Source organism: Odocoileus virginianus, chromosome 6 (genome assembly GCF_023699985.2).
Source record: "Odocoileus virginianus isolate 20LAN1187 ecotype Illinois chromosome 6, Ovbor_1.2, whole genome shotgun sequence".
NCBI lineage: Eukaryota > Metazoa > Chordata > Mammalia > Artiodactyla > Cervidae > Odocoileus > Odocoileus virginianus.
In genome coordinates, this window is record NC_069679.1 from 16,828,770 (window position 1) to 16,847,603 (window position 18,834).

Below are 18,834 nucleotides of genomic sequence, written 5' to 3' on the forward strand. Positions count from 1 at the left end.
GCGTCCTGAAAGTCATGTGACAGTTGACGTTGGCGCCAAGCTTCCCAATGGAAAACAAGAGCTGCCTTCACAGGACCAGAAATCGCTATGTCTCCGCCAATAACAGCACGGCGGGGCGGGGATAGCCTATCACGTGCTGCGGGGCGGAACGGGGCGGGGCAGGCCACTGGTTGCGGGGCGAGCTGGGCGCGCGGCGCGCAGGCGCCCTGGGGACCCGGTAGCGGCGGCGGCGGCGGTGGCTGCGGTGACGGCGGAGGCGAAAAGAGCCGTATCTTTGGCCGAAGCGGGAGGCGGTGGTGGCGGCCATGGCGGCAGATGGAGAGCGATCCCCCCTGCTCTCCGAGCCCATCGACGGTGGCGCCGGTGGAAACGGATTAGTGGGGCCGGGCGGGAGTGGGGCTGGGCCCGGGGGAGGCCTGACCCCCTCCGCACCACCGTACGGAGCCGGTAAACATGCCCCGCCCCAGGGTAAGCCGGGGCGGGGTCCGAGGTGTTCCCAGGGGTACTCTGACAGGCGGAGGGGGCGGGGCCGAGGGCGGAGGCGGGGCCCAAGCGCCAGGTGCGGGGCTGTTGCACCTGTGACTGGGTGAGGCTTCCTTCTCTCTGCAATCGCGACCGCAGCTTGGGAGCAGAAGGGAGCTCTGAAGAGTCTGATGGAAGCACTGATCATAACAATCACGCTGAGCTTGTCAGAAGGGTTGAGGACCAGAAACAGTTGCCTTACTCCGTGTAGCATCAGTGGGGGTGTCTGCAAGTAATGCCAGTCCTTCTTTTTACCTTCCTGTCCAGCATTTCCCCCGTTCCCCGAGGGACACCCAGCCGTGTTGCCTGGGGAAGACCCACCCCCCTATTCACCCCTGACCAGCCCGGACAGTGGGAGTGCTCCCATGATCACCTGCCGAGTCTGCCAGTCTCTCATCAACGTGGAAGGCAAGATGCATCAGCATGTAGTCAAATGTGGCGTCTGCAATGAAGCCACTGTGAGTTACACAAATCTATGAAACGGGCCCTGTTTTCTGGATCCTCTTTCTGATCCCTTGATTCTAGACCCAGACCTTCAGGCATTGGCCAAGGACCTTTCATGAAACCCAGGTTTCAGTTCCAGGAGTCTCACACACCATTTCCCCAGAAGCCACTCACCAGGCTAATATTTACCATCCCTCATCTTCATACCTGTCTTTATACTTAAGCTTAGTTTTAGTTTGTAAATCTCATGTTATATGCCTTTCATTTCTCCGTCCTGGCTAAGATTTTATCTCTCTGATCTATTCTCAGAAGGTGTTTTTGGAAGAACAGGGATTGGGATTAGAGATTTGCTTACTGATGTCCCCATTATTCTCTAGCCAATTAAGAATGCACCCCCAGGGAAAAAATATGTTCGATGTCCCTGCAACTGTCTCCTTATCTGCAAAGTGACTTCCCAGCGGATTGCCTGCCCTCGGCCCTACTGGTGAGGAGGAATAATTTGGGGAAGGGCATTAGTGGGGAAAATTGGAAAGCCTAAGAAGGATGAATGTTTACAGAGAATGTAAAGATGAGAGAGCCTGGTGTTTACTTAGGAGAAAAAGCTAAGGGCTGCTGTGTCTCTAGAACATTACAGCTATCTTTCTTATCTCAGTAAAAAGATAGGATAAAAAACTACTCCATCTTTAGGAAGATGGAAAGTCTCAGAGACTGGGTGAATTATCCTGAGGTAAAAGGGACATTAAAGACCTTATATTTAAGTACTGCTTTTCCCACAAGTATTCTCTGGGGTAGGGCTGGCAGTGCAGAGAAGCACCTACTGCCAAGTCGCTTCAGTCGTGTCCGACTCTGTGCAACCCCACAGACGGCAGCCCACCAGGCTCTGCCGTCCCTGGAATTCTCCAGGCAAGAATGCTGGAGTGGGTTGCCATTTCCTTCTCCAATGCAGAGAAGCAGAGGGACTTCTAATGGCAGGGAGTGGGGGATGTGAGGGAGGAGTAATGTAGGGATCCTTAGGATTAAAAACTTTCTAAACATAGTCGTTTTCTCCTATACAGCAAAAGAATCATCAACCTGGGACCTGTGCATCCAGGACCTTTGAGTCCAGAACCACAACCTGTGGGTGTCAGGGTCATCTGTGGACATTGCAAGAATACTTTTCTGGTGAGGGGAAGTATTAGGAGGCTGGGGGTAGGGAGGGGCGTGAGTGGAAATGTAGTCATGAATGTATTTCTGAGTTATGATAATGAATTCTGAAAAGGTCTGTTCTATGAGGAACCATTTCCCCACCTCCCACTGCCCCAGAGCTCTCATTGAAAATGACCCTGCTTCTGCTATTAATTGGTGTCTCCCTTTTCCTTTCTCCATAGTGGACAGAGTTCACAGACCGAACCTTGGCCCGTTGCCCTCACTGCAGGAAAGTGTGAGTGATTAGGGAGCAGCATCCTTGAGCTGGGTAATGAAGAGGGTAAAATCTACAAGGCCATTCCAAGTATCCATTTCTGTTTGCCTCCCCACAGGTCATCTATTGGGCGCAGATACCCACGAAAGAGATGTGTCTGCTGCTTCCTGCTTGGCTTACTCTTGGCAGTCACTGCCACCGGCCTTGCTGTGAGTAGACCTTGACCCAGCCCCTTTCATTCTGCAGCCTCCTCTCCTAAGGCTAAGACTGGGGAAATAGCTATCCTAAAAGGAAGTGAAACTGAGGGGGGTTTTGTTTGTCTTGTTTTAACAAACCAAGATGACCTACATTTGAAGGAGACTGATAAAGTCTTCAATGTTATCAGAGTTAAAAACAGCTATCTTCTTTATGCTGAGGATAGAACAGAGAAGTGACTTAGATTCAGTTGCTATTAGGAAGTTGTCAGACATGAAGAAAAACTGACAGGTGTCTGGGATTGTTTGAGTGTCTTCCTGCCTAGCAGAAGGGAGTTGGACAATTGGGCCTTTTAAAAGGTCCCTGAAGGTGGCCACATGTGGATAGGGGACAGAAACTGAGGCTTGAGTTGCTTGTTACTGTTACTAGGTTTCCTGGAAAGTGGTGAGAGATCAACAGTAACCCCATTGTTGTTCTCTTTATCGTCTTCAGTTTGGCACGTGGAAGCATGCACGGCGATATGGAGGCATCTATGCAGCCTGGGCATTTGTCATCCTGTTGGCAGTGCTGTGTTTGGGCCGGGCTCTCTATTGGGCCTGTATGAAGGTCAGCCACCCTGTCCAGAACTTCTCCTGAGCCCCACGACGACCCACAGACTGTGCCTGGCCCCTCCCTGGTGGGGACAGTGACACTATAAAGGGAGCCGTGGAAAAAGGCTCCCTGGGCTTCTCTAAGGGGAGCCAAGCAGCTGCCTTCCTTTTCCCTGGGGAGAGGTAGGAAGGATCCAGGCCCTCACCTAGGTTTGGAGGGATAGGTAAGACCACTGCTGGCCATCTGCTTTCCTCCAACAGTTGCTGTGTTTAGGGTGAAGTAGGCGAGAAGTTGCCCCTAAACCTGGGTCCTAAAAGACAGTTCTAGCCTTGTCCTTCCTATATGCTCCCTGAGAGCCATTCCTGTCCCTTACACATTCCAGGGCAGGGTTGGGGTGGGTAGCCCTGGGGGGTCTCCCTCCCTCTTGTGCACCATTAGGACCTTGCTGCTGCTATTGCACTTCACCAGGGGCTGGCTCTGGTCTCAGCACCCTCAGTCTCCTCTCCCCCCATTCTGTGTCCTGTGGGGGTGGGGTCAGCCGCTGCTCTGTACAGAACCACAGGAACTGATGTATATAACTATTTAATGTGGGGTATGGTCCCCTAGTCCTGTATTTCCCATAATTCCTCCTTTTCAACCTTAACGCCCCAGTTGCAGTTATTTAACTGGGCTGGATAGGGTTGCTCTGTCATGGGAGAGGTTAGGGAGTCATTCTGTGCTTGTAAATAAATAAGGTCATGACTCTATTTTCCAGTTGTTAATCTGTGTGTATGAAAGATGAAGGGAATTTGTAACCCCATGAAGGCATAGAATACACCACCACCAAAGCTGAAACTATGGCTCTTTATTTTCACAGGGACAGTTCAAAGGAAATATCAGTAGCTTTTGTTTAATGTAAAAAAAGAAAAAGAAAAAAGCACCACCCCTACACAAACACCCTCCTTGAGAACTTACATCTGTTATTAGAAGCCTGGTTAAAGGATTCATAGCTTAGAGGGGAAATACAATGCAGATTTCTCTAGATAGCAGTTATTAAAGAAGTCTGGGGGTAAGAATTTTAAAGCTAGCTTGGTGGGCTTATTTCCTAGGCTCAACATGATTTGGAAGAGGTGTCACAGAGCTAGGTATAGGGTAATGGGACAGTGGTCACTGCCCAGAGCCTTGGAATGGATTTTACTGTCACACAATGCAGGCAACAGAGACTGAGATAACAAAAAATAATCAAGGTGCCAACCAACGTTTTTGGATCACGCATTCATCATATAGGTCCAAAAGGTGTAGGCATAGGCTGTGTTGGGGTAGAGGTGCCGGAAACTGTCAGTGAGTGGCACAGCCTGCAGCAATTCCCAAAGCCCTGCCGCTCTTGTGGAGTGAAGCCAGCATTCTTTTTATTTCCCTTTGGGTTGCAAAGGTCAAGTTCTTCATGAGCCACGTTGAGGTCCCCACATAGCACAAGGGGCTTGCGGGATGCCAGACCCTTCAGGAATTTGCGAAAGGCTTCATCCCTGCGCTGGTGATACTCCAGGCGCACCAGACCTCGGCCTGCATTAGGCACATAGGCTGTCACCAGCACAAATGCATCATATTCAGCCACAATCACTCGGCCTTCCTGATCATGTTCTTCCTCACCTACAGAAATGATGGAACAATTAACAAAAAGAAGTTTTAAGAAAAGGGAAAGGAGAGAATAAAAGATTTAAGAACTGGGGCTGGACTGGGATACCAGCAATTAGTTTGGAAGCCCTGGGCTTTAGAAAATCAATAGAGTCTCACCAATGCCATAAGAGACTTTGAGTGGGCACTGGCGGGAGAGGAGGCCCACACCACTGTACCCTTCCTTGTCTGAAGGAGCTGACCAGTACTGATGGGATAATCCAGACAGTTCTTGAAGTTCAACTGGTAGTTTGTTCTCTGAACATTTGGTCTCTTGGAGGCACAGGATGTCTGGGGCTTCTTCCTTTACCCACTGTAAGTGAAATTAAATGTAGAAAAAGTATTATCAATTCAGCAGCCATTTACTGAAAAATCTATGTGCTAAGTACTAGAAATATACAGATGAGACACAGTCTCTGCAGAAATAACGTCTTGCGGCATAATATTAAAACTTATAAATGAAGGGCAGAGAGGCAAGAAGAGTGTTACATGCAACACTGAGAAATTCTTGTTTTTTTCCCCACAGGCCAGCTAAAGTTTTTAAGCAGTAGTTATTTAAATGTTGGCTATGCAAGGAATAAAATGGAGCAAGTTCAGTAAGGAGGTTTTCTCAACATGCCAGGGAAGAGATGAGGACATTATAAGAAAATGGCAATGGAACTGTTGAAATGGCATTTGAAAAACAAGGTTTTTTGGTGAAAACCTAGTACCTTTCCCACAAGAAAACTACCGTGCTAGGGACACAAGATGGAAGAAGATGATTAAACCCCAAGCTCAGCCTCTGCACCCCCTTAATTCCACTCACATCTAAACCTTTCTTCTTAATCCAGGCTTGAAGCCCATCCACATTCCACGAGCAGATCTTGAGTGTGGCTGATTTGCCACTGGGTGAGGTTTTCTGATCTGGGGGGTCTTCATACAGAACTGCACCCTCTCCTACGGCCTCTCTTTCATTCTTTTTCGCTCCTGCCTTACTCTTCTTCGCCTCTGGCTCTATAAAATAAGTAATACATAATGGGATATAAGTTGGCGGCATCCAACTTTGATCCAGAGTTAACTACAGACCCACTAAGAGCCTGCAGCTGGCCGCGACTTCTTCACAAACGAGAACACTGTCGGTGTCGGTCTGGACTTTACGTTCAACGGTCCGTACTTCCGTTCAGCTAGGTAATTCTAGACATCCCCATCGCTGCCTCTAGGGAGAGGGGCCCATTCCATTCTCTTACCAGCCTTGGGCTCTTCCGCGTCTTCGACCACCGCTCCCTTTTTCCCACGTTTCGGCATCACTGTAATGTACGCCCTTCTGCACCAGTTCCACTTGGCCCACTGAAGCAGTATTTTGATCGCGTTGCCTACAAGTGCAAAAAAGTCGTGAAACCAGCTAAAGCAGAAGACTCCACCCTCAACGCCCACGTACCAAGTACCGCCTTTCAAACTGTATTATCTCTGAATTCTTTCCCCGCCTCCGTGCACCATCAGCCTTTCAGCCCCTCACCCCCAAGACTAGATCATTTTCATCGTGTCTTATACACTTCTCGCGAGATCCGCCCTCCGGCCGAGGGACTTAATTGAGAGTCCCGACCTGGCCTTGCGGATCAGACGTCCAGAGAAGCGGCTAAGATAGGCAAAACACAAACCCTTTAGCTGACCTGCTTCGGTCCCTGTCTGACTCCTCCTTAACCCAGCACAAAGAATGGAGCACGCTGTGCCCCCACGTGGGTAACTGGAGTGGTCACGTGATCTGAGATGCTCTTCCAGGGGCGGAGGAATACGGGTCATTGGTCTAGTTGTACCACGTGACTGAAAGCTTCCCGCCCTTCTCCTGGACTCGGGGACACTGAAGGCCCCACCCTCCATTCTTGGACTGTTTATCAATATGCCAGATTCACAACTCTTTCTGCCACCCTGACTAAAGATCCCAAAGCCGTGTAAGAGAGAATGAAATCAATGGAAAAGGCTGGGCTGGACCATGAGAGAGAAGCAGAGGAACGCATAGGAATTTAAGGAGTAGACGCCGGATCAGCGTTCCCGGCAGTTAAGAGGACAGGCCCGCGAAGGGGTCTTCATGGGTCGTCGTAACGACAGAGGTTGGGGCTGGCGCTGGCGCTGGCGCGCTATCTACGGGGATTTTTTGGTAGCTGTTGTTTTGGTTGGCGCGGCTGCTTAGCAGCCACTGGTTCATCCTTCTACTCTGCGACGCGGAGTTTGCGTCCCAGCGCGGACTGGTGAGGGCTCCGTGGCTCCAGTGCTAGCTCCGAGCCATGCCGGCGGTGCTGGGTTTTGAAGGCAGCGCCAACAAGATTGGCGTGGGAGTGGTACGGGATGGCAAAGTACTGGCGAACCCGAGGCGAACTTACGTCACGCCTCCCGGCACAGGTGAGGACTTGGGGATTTATAACTCGTGGCGCACTTTCCGCACAGCATCCCCTGCCATCTTCCTAAACGTTGGTGAAGAGTACGCGTTGTACCTCATAAGTTTTGATCCTAGTCTCTGAGATTATGTGACGGTAAAAGGGCTTCCCAGGTGGCTCAGTGGTAAAGAATCTGCCTGCAGTGCAGGAGACTTGAGTTCGATCCGTGGGTCGAGAAGATCCTCTGGGGAACGGAATGGCAACCCACTCCAGTATTCTTGCCTGGAGAATCCTATGGATGGAGGAGCCTAGTGGCCTACAGTCCATGGGGTCGCAAAGAGTTGGACAAGACTAAGCACGCATTATCCCGAGGCTGATGAGTAGAAGAGTTACAGGCACTTGGAACTGGATCTTCTGAGTTTGTTCAGCCTATACTGAGCACCTTTTATGTACTAATTATCGGCTGCTCTTGCAATATTCGGTAGTTGTTTTTGGACTTCTGTACCTTGTTCTTAAAATGGGAATGATAATACCTGCATCATTCGGTCTTGAGGGTTAAAGTACCGGACACATTGACCACTTTCCGTAAATGTTATTTCTAAGTTATATTGTGCCTTTCCTACCTTTCCCCCAAACACCTCCTTCCATAGGAGAGGGCAGCAGTCTTGTATATACCTGAAAAGCAACCCTGAAGAGTTGATGTTGTAACAAGTTACTCGTTAGAAATGGATGTATATGTTTAGCACTCAAGCTTCTTGGCATTTGGCACCAAGAATATGAAGATAAAATAGGCAGTGCCTTGAGATGCTCATGGTTAAGCTGGGAAAAGTACCGATTCACTATAATGCTGTAACTGTTACATGTTACATATAGTGTGTTAACTTCAATGATGTTATTATGCACAGTGTTTGTAGAGTCACAGGGCATCACCAGAAAGTATGAGATACGTATCATTGAGTCCTGAGTAGGAGTTGGGTATGTAGAAGGACATTTCTGAGAGCTGTTTAGCTTAGCTGAGCAGGCTGAAAAGACTATTATCTGAAGACAGGATGTTGGAGGAAAAGGGAAGGGACTCTTCCTATCCTACTCAAATATCTATTTTGACTTCTAGGTGCCTTTCTATAGGAAAGTTCTTAGGATCTCTGACTTGTGTCCATCTCCTAGGATTCCTTCCAGGTGATACTGCCAGGCACCACCGAGCTGTTATCCTGGACCTGCTTCAGGAGGCACTGACAGAGGCTGGATTAACCTCTGAGGATTTTGACTGCATCGCATACACCAAAGGTACAGCTGGAAGAGTGGGCAACAATGGAGGAATACACCTGGAACCCAGCTAGGTCAAAAGAGCCTGCAGCTCACCTCTGATGCCACCACTACCTCCGCTGTACCTTCACATCCCCCGCTTCCCTCAGCTCTGCTTTTCCCAATCTCTGTAGGATTCTAAGCCCCATTCTGTCCCCATAGGTCCTGGCATGGGTGCCCCACTGGTTTCTGTGGCTGTTGTGGCCCGTACTGTGGCCCAGTTGTGGAATAAGCCATTGCTGGGTGTTAACCACTGTATAGGTCACATTGAAATGGGCCGCCTCATCACTGGAGCCACCAACCCAACTGTGCTGTATGTCAGTGGAGGAAATACACAGGTATTTAGAATTCTTCACCATTCTTTCTGTTTTATCCTCCTCAGAGATTTTTGGGTATTTTTAATGACTGAAACAAAACAGATCTAAAACCACAGCTTCTGGAAGAACCATTTATTCTTGCTGGTTTTGTATCTTTCCTCAAACTAGACCTTGACCTCTTGTTGGGCCACACATTTAAGACATTCTTGTTGGCAACAGTTTTTTCTAAGGGGATACCTACAGAGTACCTTGTGGGCTTGAAGTGATATACTTCAAGTTATAAACTTTCACAAAAGACTGACCTCCTGGCGATTTTCTTCTTGCCTGTGGTAGCTTCACTTTGTACCTTGCTGCTAGCAAGGTACTAAGATCATAGGTGTTCTTCATGATGACTGGCCAGGGGCATCACCACCTTCCCAGGTTTCATGAACTTGCCCATTTTGACAGAAGCCATTCAGGACTACAGCAGAAAAGCTCCACCATTCCTTCTTAATTTCTGAGGCACTGCACTAGCAGCTTTCACTTTCTGCCTGAGTGGTAGGAAAACTGGGCTCATCAGAAGCTAAAATGTGATAGACGAGAACACTGGATGACCTCTATATGTGGCTATAGAGATGAGGAATTTCCAACTTAGAGAAGGAAAGAATAGTAAGGATTGAAGTATTCAGAATAAGGACTTTTATTTTCATTATTTTGAAGCTTATTTTTCCTATGAATGTTAGCAATTAAAACTAAGGGACACTTGGCAGTCCAGTGGTTAAGACTCTGCTTTCAATGCCAGAGGCACGGGTTCTATCCCTTGTTGGGGGACTAAGATCTCACATGTCTCAAGGTACAGCCAGAAAAATGTTTTTTAAAAAAGAAAAAACTAAGGGGTACTATCTCATTTGTTTCTTTACAACATTTGTTTTGTTTTAGTTACTGGTGGTAAATATATAGTTTTTTTGTTTTTTTTTTAAGAGTGAAAACTTAAGTAATTTTAAAAACATTTTATGAATGGTGGAAGATGTTTTAAATTTATAGATGAAGCCAGAGTTGTTCGGGATACCTTACAAGATCTTTTTAAGTGGAGATTGGAGACCTCTAGCCTTCCTTTTCCACCTAACACCTGATTGGATTATTGTCCAGACTGATTCCTCTCTCCAGTTTATGAAAGGATTATATTCTAAAAGTTCATTTTGTGAAATAGTTATTAAAGATGAAGCACACATTCCTATGAAAATAACGTGGGAACTTTAATGGGTAGAGAATAAGTAATTGGTTGAGGCCTGAAGGATATTTATTATACAAGGTTAGGAACTTGGGGTGTGGAAAGTACCAGTGGAAGTTTACAAGATTTACTTGAAATGAGCAGTGATGGAATTTTCTCTTTTTCTCTTTTCCTTTGAAGCCTGCTTAGGTGTGAAAAATAAGATGATTGACTAGGGAAGAGTGGATGACCGAAGTAGAAAGGCAAAATTTTTCTTTATGTTTTTGTCTCCAGCCTTTTATCAATAGAGTAAGGGCTACATCAGGATGGAAGAAAATCCCTAGCAGCACCAGAAAGGGAAAGGGACTTAACGATCCTTTGGAAATACTGTCAGAAGTCTGGAGCTTATGTGTCAACGGGTGATAAATACTCTCTGTGCTAGAAGTTGGTCACATATGAAGAGTGGACAGAAGTTGGTTGCCAGTGCTAAGCTGGATGAGCAATTAGTCTGACCCAATATGGGATTTTTGGGTTTTGTTTTTGTTGTTGCTGCACCGAGTGGCTTGTGGGATCATAGTTCCCCTGCCAGGGACTGAATGCATCTGCAACCAGGAACAGGGAATTCCCTGGGATTTTTTAGTTTTTTTTTTTTAACTCTACCTTAGTGGTTTCCACATACTACCACCCTCGTAGGATAATCTTGAAGAATTCTGGTTCCCTGCCTCCAAGAATGAAAGCTTTCCTTAGCCCACACTGTCTTGATTGCTTTTAGAGGGGTATCAGCAACCTCCAAGCTAGAAAAATGTATCTTTAGACTAGGAACCTACTCTGGGAATCCTTAGGGTGTATATAGACTTCTCAGATAAGCATTGTTTAAAAGTACCTGTTGAGGGTTTGGGAAAGGACTTTATTTCCATTGCTTATTGAGGTTCTAGTGACCAAATTGATCTTCTGCTATGTTCTTCCCCAAGCCAAATGCTCCTCTTTACAGACTTTGAGGTTTCATGGACATCCTCATCACCCTTAGGTGATTGCGTATTCAGAACATCGTTACCGCATCTTTGGGGAAACCATCGATATTGCTGTGGGTAATTGTCTGGATCGTTTTGCTCGAGTGCTGAAGGTAAGCCATTGAGGCACAGAGAATATAAGTTGTGAATGAATTTTGGGAGAGCCATGGAAAAGGAAAGGGAAGATAAATTAGCTTCTTTTGCTTCATAGATGCTTGACTTCATCCTGTTTTTCCTTCTGCTAGATTTCCAATGACCCAAGTCCAGGCTACAACATTGAGCAAATGGCAAAGCGGTAAGGGGAATAAGGCAGAAGGAGGCTGACTGGTGGGGTGCCAGGGATTTCCCTGTGTATGTATTAATGAGCTTTGGGAGGGCTTTGGAGGGTGAGCAGCCAGCAGACTACAGGCTTAGTGCCTCATATACTCACTCCCACATAGAGGCAAGAAGCTAGTTGAGCTGCCATACACTGTAAAGGGGATGGACGTCTCATTCTCTGGGATCTTGTCTTTTATTGAGGTGAGTGTGGGGGAGGTGAGATGGGCACTTTCATGCTTTTTAGTGAAGTGTGCAAGTTTTGCTTAGTGTAGTATTTTCTGCATATAGCATAGTACTGGCCTATGTTAGATACTGAATAAATTCATCTAGCAAATACTTACTTGAACATCTTTTGTGTACCAAGTGCTATTCAAGGCAATAGTGATACAAGATGGAGCAAAACAAAAATCTGCCTACTTGGAGCTTGCATTTCATGGGGCATGGGAGGAGGGAGGGAAACAGAAAAAGAAACAGACAAAGAAATGGGAAAAAAAATAAAAAGGGTCAGACGGGGACAAGTCTGGAGAAAAATTAACCAGGGTAGGGGACAGAAGGTGAGAGAGCAAGCATTCATGATTATTGAATCTTGAAAGAAGGCTGCTGGTTTTATATATAGCTCAGTGCCAGTGAAGAGCAATATATACTGGTAAGGGTGAATTGTGCTAAAATGCAGTGATCCTCCAAGTGTGCTAGTTTTTTGCTCACATGTCATCCCCAGATGACAGTTCACTGTTTCATGTGTTTGCCCCTGTAACTACAGGATGTAGCCCAGCGGATGCTGGCCACTGGAGAGTGTACTCCCGAGGATCTGTGTTTCTCCCTGCAGGTAATGAAGTGAAGAACTGGGATAGAAAGGTGGAGCTGGGGGAGCTTTTATATAGTAGAACTAAACTGGGATCGCCTCTGATGTTTTCAACTTGTCTGCCGCCCACAGGAAACTGTGTTTGCAATGCTGGTCGAGATCACAGAGCGGGCCATGGCACATTGTGGCTCCGAGGAGGCCCTCATTGTGGGAGGTGTAGGGTGTATGTATCATTGAACTGTGCTTCTCTTTCGTATTTTGGGGCATGTGCATCTTGCTCCTAATACTCTAAATCTCTAAGGGTTTGGGGAGATTACTTATTTTGTTTCTGTCCTGTGCTTCCCATTCCTTGCACCTACTTCATTTTCCGAAGTCAGTGTACATGAGGTGTATAGCTAGACTGGAGAAATGACTAAAGATGAGCTAATCGTACCCGTGCCTCTGTAGGTAATGTGAGGTTACAGGAAATGATGGAGACCATGTGCCAGGAACGTGGAGCCCGGCTTTTTGCCACAGATGAAAGGTAAAGGCCCGCCCACCCACACACACTTTTTTTCCCCCAGTTGCTGTGATTTTCTGTCCTTAGATCATGAATTTCGTACCTCTTTTTTTTCCCAGGTTCTGCATTGACAATGGAGCCATGATAGCCCAGGCCGGGTGGGAGATGTTTCAGGCTGGACACAGGACCCCTCTCAGTGAATCTGGGATCACACAGAGGTAAGTGGCCGCTGGGAGGAGGCAGACAGCATTATATGGGAGGTAGGCAAAAATCATCAGCAGGAAGAGGACCCAGAATGGTGAGGGCAGAGAAGAATGGAATAAGGGATGACTGTTCTCCAAGTTTTTCCTTTTTTTTAAAACAGGTATCGGACAGATGAAGTAGAAGTGACCTGGAGGGACTAACAAAGTTAACAGGATTGGAGTATTTCATGCCCTGAGTGGAGCCCAAGGGACCCAAGACCTTAACCTCTAAGTTGACGAGGCTGTGGGCTCCCTTGTCTCATCGTTTGAACCTCAAGAATTGACTCAGCATTAAAATATTTTTGGTTTTATATGGCAATTGACTTGTGTTCAGGAAGAAAACATATTTGGCAATGGTTAAATCCTTTTGATGGGTCCATAAATAAGGAGGGCAGGGGTCAGAACAGCACCCTGGCGGACTGCAGGTAGCCTTGGGAGCTGCTGCTCTGGAGCTAAAATTGAGGAGAATCTCTGAGATATTCTAACCTTCCCTTAGGAATGCTATTACCATTGGTTCTGTTTTAGCATCAGGTCTTGTGTTAATTGCTTTACATTGATCACCTTGTTTAAATTTTTTGAAGTGTAGGTACTCAGGATTTCCCTGAAAACAGCCTGAAGCCAGATATAATTTCATACTAATTGATAACTCAGAAGTAAAACTGTCCCTCCTCCATACACTTAAGCCTACAGACATTTTCATTGGCAGACCAGAGGGAAGCCCTGGGTATATGTCCTTCTGCCACAACCACCAAAATTAACCTCATCATGCACTTTTATTTATACCAGTCACGATAAGAAGTGGTGACTATCAGGTCACCTCTCATCTTTTAAACTCTAATAACCATTACTCTCCACTCCCTTTTTAGCCCCTGTCTACCCGCTTCTTTTAACTCTTGAAATTCTTTTTGTGATCTCTGACATTAACAGCCAGTCATTAGGAAGAATCCCAGGTATCCTCAACATGCTCTCTGAATGTTCCCTTTACATGGCTGTGCTCGGAGCCCTGGTTTCTCCGGAGGACTCTGCTTCTCCTACCACCTGTAGTGGTGGTGGTTTCTCTCATACCCATTGTAGCACTGGGCTGGCCTGGAGGCAGTGTGGGAGTCCTCATTTTTCTCATACTATTTTTAGACTACTCTCATCTCTAACATACCTCCGCTTTAAAACAATATCTGTCACAAATCTTGGTGCTTTAAATATCCATATAGATAATCTTTCTAACATTCTGGTCTCAGTTCTTTGCACCTCCACTGATCCTGTCCTCTAGTCCCACTTCAGGCTATGGTCATATTCCAGCCCTACTGCTACTCCATATCTCAAATCTCAAACATCCCACTCTCCCACTATTACTTCCTATTTTTCCAATTGACTCCACGTGTCTTCACTTCCCTCCTCCAACTAAGTGCCAGTCATGAGCACCTCATTGCAAGTAACTAATCTCTTTTGCTTCTCTTGCTTTTGTCACACTCAACTCTTCACTGACTATGCCTACACCCATGCAGCTGAAAGGGCTAGGGAAAAACAGCCAAGTTGACTTTAAATTAATTACCATGAAACTTCAGTGGGTCCTTTATGCTGGAAGTAGTATTTGCTAGTCTTTTCACTTGCCCTCCTTCTTTTGGGGTGGGGGGAGCTCTGCATTGCTTGAGTCATCAAAGTTGGGAGTTCATCACTTACCCCTTTTCTGATCCCTGTTTTGTTCCTTCTGACCCCTCAGATCTTCAACATCCCCTCTCACTTTTTGGTAGAAAATAGAGACAGTGAAAATGTTCACAGGCTCCTACCACTACACTTATCATAACTTCCAGCATTTATGCCCATATGCTCTGCTTTCTCTCCTGTTACTGTATCTTTTTTTTCCCTCTTATTATTATTATTTTTTTGTTTATATTTTTCTCTGCTGTTACTGCATACCAGTGGTTCTCAGCTGGGACTGAGTTTGCTCCCAGAGGGCATTCGGTTGTCACAACCGAGAGGTGGTGCTACTGGGTAGAGGCCAAGGATGCTGCAATATAGCTTACAGTACACACAACAGCTCCCCACAACAGAATTATCAGGTTAAATGTCGTTAGTATCAAGGTTGAAAAGTGTTGTTCTAAACAAACTGCCCAGGCTCCCCTCCAAATCCTTGGACAGCTGGTCCCATGCTCTTTCAAGGACGTCGCTCATCTCCTTTCCTGTAGGGTCAGCATTTTCCTTTCTCTTGTGGAGCATCCTATCAGCATGCAAATACGCTGTCATTAACAGAGACCCAAGTCTCTCTTGACCCCATTTCCCCTTCCAATTGCTTCCAATTTTCCTGTTCAATTATTTAAGAACATAGTTATTTTTTAAATTCAAGTATAGTTGATTTACAGTATTATGTTTCAGAGGTATAACATAGTGATTCAGTATTTTTATAGATTATACTCCACTTAAAGTTATTGTAAAATACTATATTCCCTGTGGTGTACTAATATATCTTTATGATTTATTCATTCTGCTCTTATTTTAGAGCAGAACATTTTAAAAGAGCCATCTGCCCATCCTCTCTACCAGTTTCCTATTAAGTTGACTGCACCCAACTGTTACCATGATCACAAGGACGTGCGTGAACCAAGATCTAATGGCATCTTCTGCTTCATCTTAAGTAGGCTGGCAGCAGGATTTGGCACACCCTCTTAGAAACATTGTCTCTACTTAGCTTTAGGACATAATCTCTGGTTTGCCTCAGTTGCATTTGCTGGTTTCTCCTAATCTCCATAGTTCTTGAGAGTTCAGTCCTTGGACTATTTCCTATTTACATACATACTTTTGAGTGATGTCATCCAGTCTTACACATTAAAGCCATTTCATTGTGGTGGGCTCCCCATTTTTTAGCTCCAATCTGGACTTATATCCCAAATATCTAGTTGCCTTCAGCATTTCTACTTGGATGCTTAATAGGCATCACAAATTTAACATACACCAAATTGAACTTGTCCCAGATTACTGCTGCAGTCTTTGCTATTTCAGTCAATGACAACTCCATCCTTATAGTTGTTCATGTCAAAGTATTGGTATTACCTTTGATACCTCTTTCATCTCCTCCAATTCATCAGATCACATTGACTTTACCTTCACAATATATCCAGAATCCACTGCTGGACTTCACTGCTGCCGTCCTAGCCCAAGCCAAAATTACCCATCTCCAAGATGATTGCAGGAGCTGGTCTACGTGTTTACACTATTTCCTTCTTAGAGTTAGTTCTCAGCAGGAGTCATTCAGAGTGAATAGTGTTTTCATGTGGAAGCCAGATTATGTCACTCTTCTCAAAATCCTCCGTGTTTTCCTACCTCAATAAAATCCGGAGTCCTTTCAAGGCCCGTGAGAACCTCCATGACCGGCCGCACCCTTCCCCCTTGCTGCTGTGACCTTACTACCTGCTACTTGTCTTGTCATTCACTCTGCTCTGGTCACGTCTGTCTTTTCGTCCTTAAACACGGCAGGTCTGCCACCCCTAAGGTCTTGTTGCCCCCTCTGCCTGGGAGGCTCTTCCCAGAGGTCTTGGCTCAGCTTAGTTTAGTGAGGTCTTCCTGACAGCCCTACTTAAAATTGTACTGCTCTTGTGCTTTCTAGCCCACTCTCCTGTTTTATTATATTCTTTGTCCTCTTGTTGGAATATAAACTCCCTGAGAGGAGGAGTATCTTGTTTTATTCATTAACATATCATCTCACAGTACTTAAAATAGGGTCTGGCACATAAGTGGACATTGAATTAGTATTTGCTGGTTGGCTCAGAGGTTAAAGCGTCTGCCTGCAATGAGGGAGACCTGGGTTTGATCCCTGGGTCGGGAAGATCCCCTGGAGAAGGAAATGGCAACCCACTCCAGTATTCTTGCCTAGAGAATTCCATGGACAGAGGAGCCTGGCAGGCTACAGTCCATGGGGTCACAAGGAGTCGGACATGACTGAGCAACTTCACTTTCACTTTAGTAGCTCCATGGTGGGCTTCCCAGGTGGTGCTAGTGGTAAAGAACCCGCCTGCCAATGCAGGAGATGTAAGAGACAGGTTCAATCATGGCAGTCCACTCCAGTATTCTTGCCTGGAGAATCTCATGGACAGAGGAGCCTGGCGGACTACAGTCTACGGGGTTGCAAAGAGTTGGACATGACTGAAGCAACTTAGCATGCACTCACGTGTAGCTCAGTAGTGGAGCATTTGACTACAATTAGTATTTGCTGAATAAATGAATAAATCTGTGGGAAACTAAACCAAAGAAATAAAGGACTATAAAACATGACTTGGGCAAAAAGATTTTAAAGATTGAGATCACATGGGCTTGGGACAGTTTCTGACTACTTATTAAGTAGGAAATGATAAATATTCTTTTGTTTTTTACAAAGGATAGACATAAATGGGTTAAAATGCGTTTAGGGGTAGAGGTCTATAGTGGAAACTTTGCGATGGAAGATAGAAGATAAATTCTTGTCTGTATTTGAGGACGGGAATGATCTGTTTCTCTAGGCTCAGGGAGTTTTGAAGTATGTTTTTACACATTAGCCTCAGGTATTTATTTGTAACTTATTAATATCATGAGGTAGAATGGATTTTGGAGAAGGGCTATCTTTGGCACTGTAGCTGCAGTTAGTGTTGTTCAGTGGAGTGGGGGCGGGGGATTCTCTCCTTAGGAAACTTTAAAGTGAAAGTAAAGTCACTCAGTCGTGTCCAACTCTTTGTAACCCTATGGACTGTAGCCTACCAGGCTCCTCCATCCATGGGATTTTCCAGGCAAGAATACTGATGTGGGTTGCCATTTCCTTCTCCAGGGGATCTTCCCAACCCAGGGATCAAACCCGGGTCTCCCGCATTGTAGGCAGATGCTTTACCGTCTGAGCCACCAGAAAACTTTGGGCTGTTGTAAAACCCTTGTATGGGCCTCCCCTGGTGGTCCAGTGGTTAAGAATCTACCTGCCTATGCAGGGACATGGGATCAATCCCTGGTCTGGGAAGATCCCACATGCCATGGGGCAACTTAGGCCCATGTTCCACAGCTACTGAAGCTCACATGCTCTAGAGCTCATGATTGATAACAAGAGAAGCCACTGCAACCAGAAGGCTGTGCACTGCAACTAGAGAGTAGCTCCCACTTGCAGCAACTAGAGAAAGCTACTGTGTAGCAATGAAGACCCAGCACAGCCAAAAATAACAAAACCCTTGTATGTCTAAAGCTTTGGGCTACACAAGAGTAGACCCGAAGTTTGTGGAGCCAGGAGATTAAAATGGCTCCTTGAGTCCTAATTCATGGACGACTCCTAGCTGTCTGGCTTCCGGAGCCTCTTACGAACAGGAAAGTTTCAGTGTGTATTGCTGATTTTCACAGATGAAGGCAATAGGAACATCGGGCCCCTGGACAGCATCTCCAGCCAGCTCAGGTCTAGGGTCTCAGGGCAGGCTGATGGGATCACAGGTAGGCTTCTGTTACGGAAGCTTTTGTGAGAAAGAGAACCTGTTGCTCAGCTTCTCTACCCCTGAACTAGTCTAACCGCTGAGATCTGTGCCTCTGTACCTTGGCATCTTCCCAGACTCATGACTGTGAGAGCAGCCACAGGACTTCATGAAGTTGTATGTGCCACTCTGCATGGTTAGGAAAAGCGAGCAGGACCAGGGTAAGCAGCATTGTCAGTCTGTACTCTGGGACAAGTGCCCCACTTTAATGGGGCAGCTCCTGTATACCCACCTGCTTTTGGTTTGTCCACAGGTCCTGCTCACAGGTATAGCCTGAAGGAACACGAGTGTTGAGACAGGTAGATGTCAGGTCCTGCTTTGGTGTGGCTTCTGCACTCCGTAGAAGGCCACCAAGTCTTCAAAGGCCTTTAGGCTACAGAGAAAGGAAATCCCAGATTCAACAGGGAACAGAGAGTGTGTCCCCTGAAATTTCTGTCCTTGGGAATTTTGGTATAAAGGGCTTCTTTAGTCTTCGGTTTTTTTTCTGTTTTGTTGGCATTTCTTCCACACTGGTAACCATAAGCCTGTTCAG

At 46.2% G+C, this 18,834-nt stretch overlaps 3 protein-coding genes across 4 annotated transcripts; 2 read left to right on the forward strand and 1 right to left on the reverse strand.

Annotated features, from left to right (window-relative positions):
• Nucleotides 1-171: 171 nt before the first annotated feature.
• On the forward strand, nt 172-3,897 carry PIP4P1 (phosphatidylinositol-4,5-bisphosphate 4-phosphatase 1). Of its 2 annotated transcripts, none has more exons than XM_020887298.2 (7): nt 172-468; nt 790-980; nt 1,344-1,450; nt 2,022-2,127; nt 2,334-2,386; nt 2,484-2,574; nt 3,053-3,897. In XM_020887298.2, exons 1-7 carry the CDS (start codon nt 306-308, stop codon nt 3,194-3,196), a joined length of 855 nt encoding a protein of 284 aa, XP_020742957.1. In that variant the 5' UTR covers nt 172-305; the 3' UTR covers nt 3,197-3,897. The 2 variants fall into 2 exon arrangements, with proteins under 2 accessions (XP_020742957.1, XP_020742958.1); XM_020887299.2 differs by having other exon boundaries at nt 172-447.
• Nucleotides 3,898-3,980: 83 nt separating this feature from the next.
• On the reverse strand, nt 3,981-6,539 carry APEX1 (apurinic/apyrimidinic endodeoxyribonuclease 1). Its single transcript, XM_020887290.2, has 5 exons — nt 6,442-6,539; nt 6,031-6,156; nt 5,610-5,797; nt 4,925-5,117; nt 3,981-4,780 (listed from the first exon to the last, which is right to left on the reverse strand). The coding sequence occupies exons 2-5, from the start codon at nt 6,086-6,088 to the stop codon at nt 4,410-4,412; spliced, it is 810 nt and encodes a 269-aa protein (XP_020742949.2). The 5' UTR covers nt 6,089-6,156; nt 6,442-6,539; the 3' UTR covers nt 3,981-4,409.
• Nucleotides 6,540-6,658: 119 nt separating this feature from the next.
• On the forward strand, nt 6,659-13,153 carry OSGEP (O-sialoglycoprotein endopeptidase). Its single transcript, XM_070468918.1, has 11 exons — nt 6,659-7,180; nt 8,320-8,439; nt 8,620-8,795; nt 10,991-11,086; nt 11,219-11,268; nt 11,414-11,492; nt 12,052-12,117; nt 12,226-12,316; nt 12,541-12,616; nt 12,712-12,810; nt 12,957-13,153. Exons 1-11 carry the CDS (start codon nt 7,066-7,068, stop codon nt 12,994-12,996), a joined length of 1,008 nt encoding a protein of 335 aa, XP_070325019.1. The 5' UTR covers nt 6,659-7,065; the 3' UTR covers nt 12,997-13,153.
• The last annotated feature ends 5,681 nt before the right edge of the window (nt 13,154-18,834 follow it).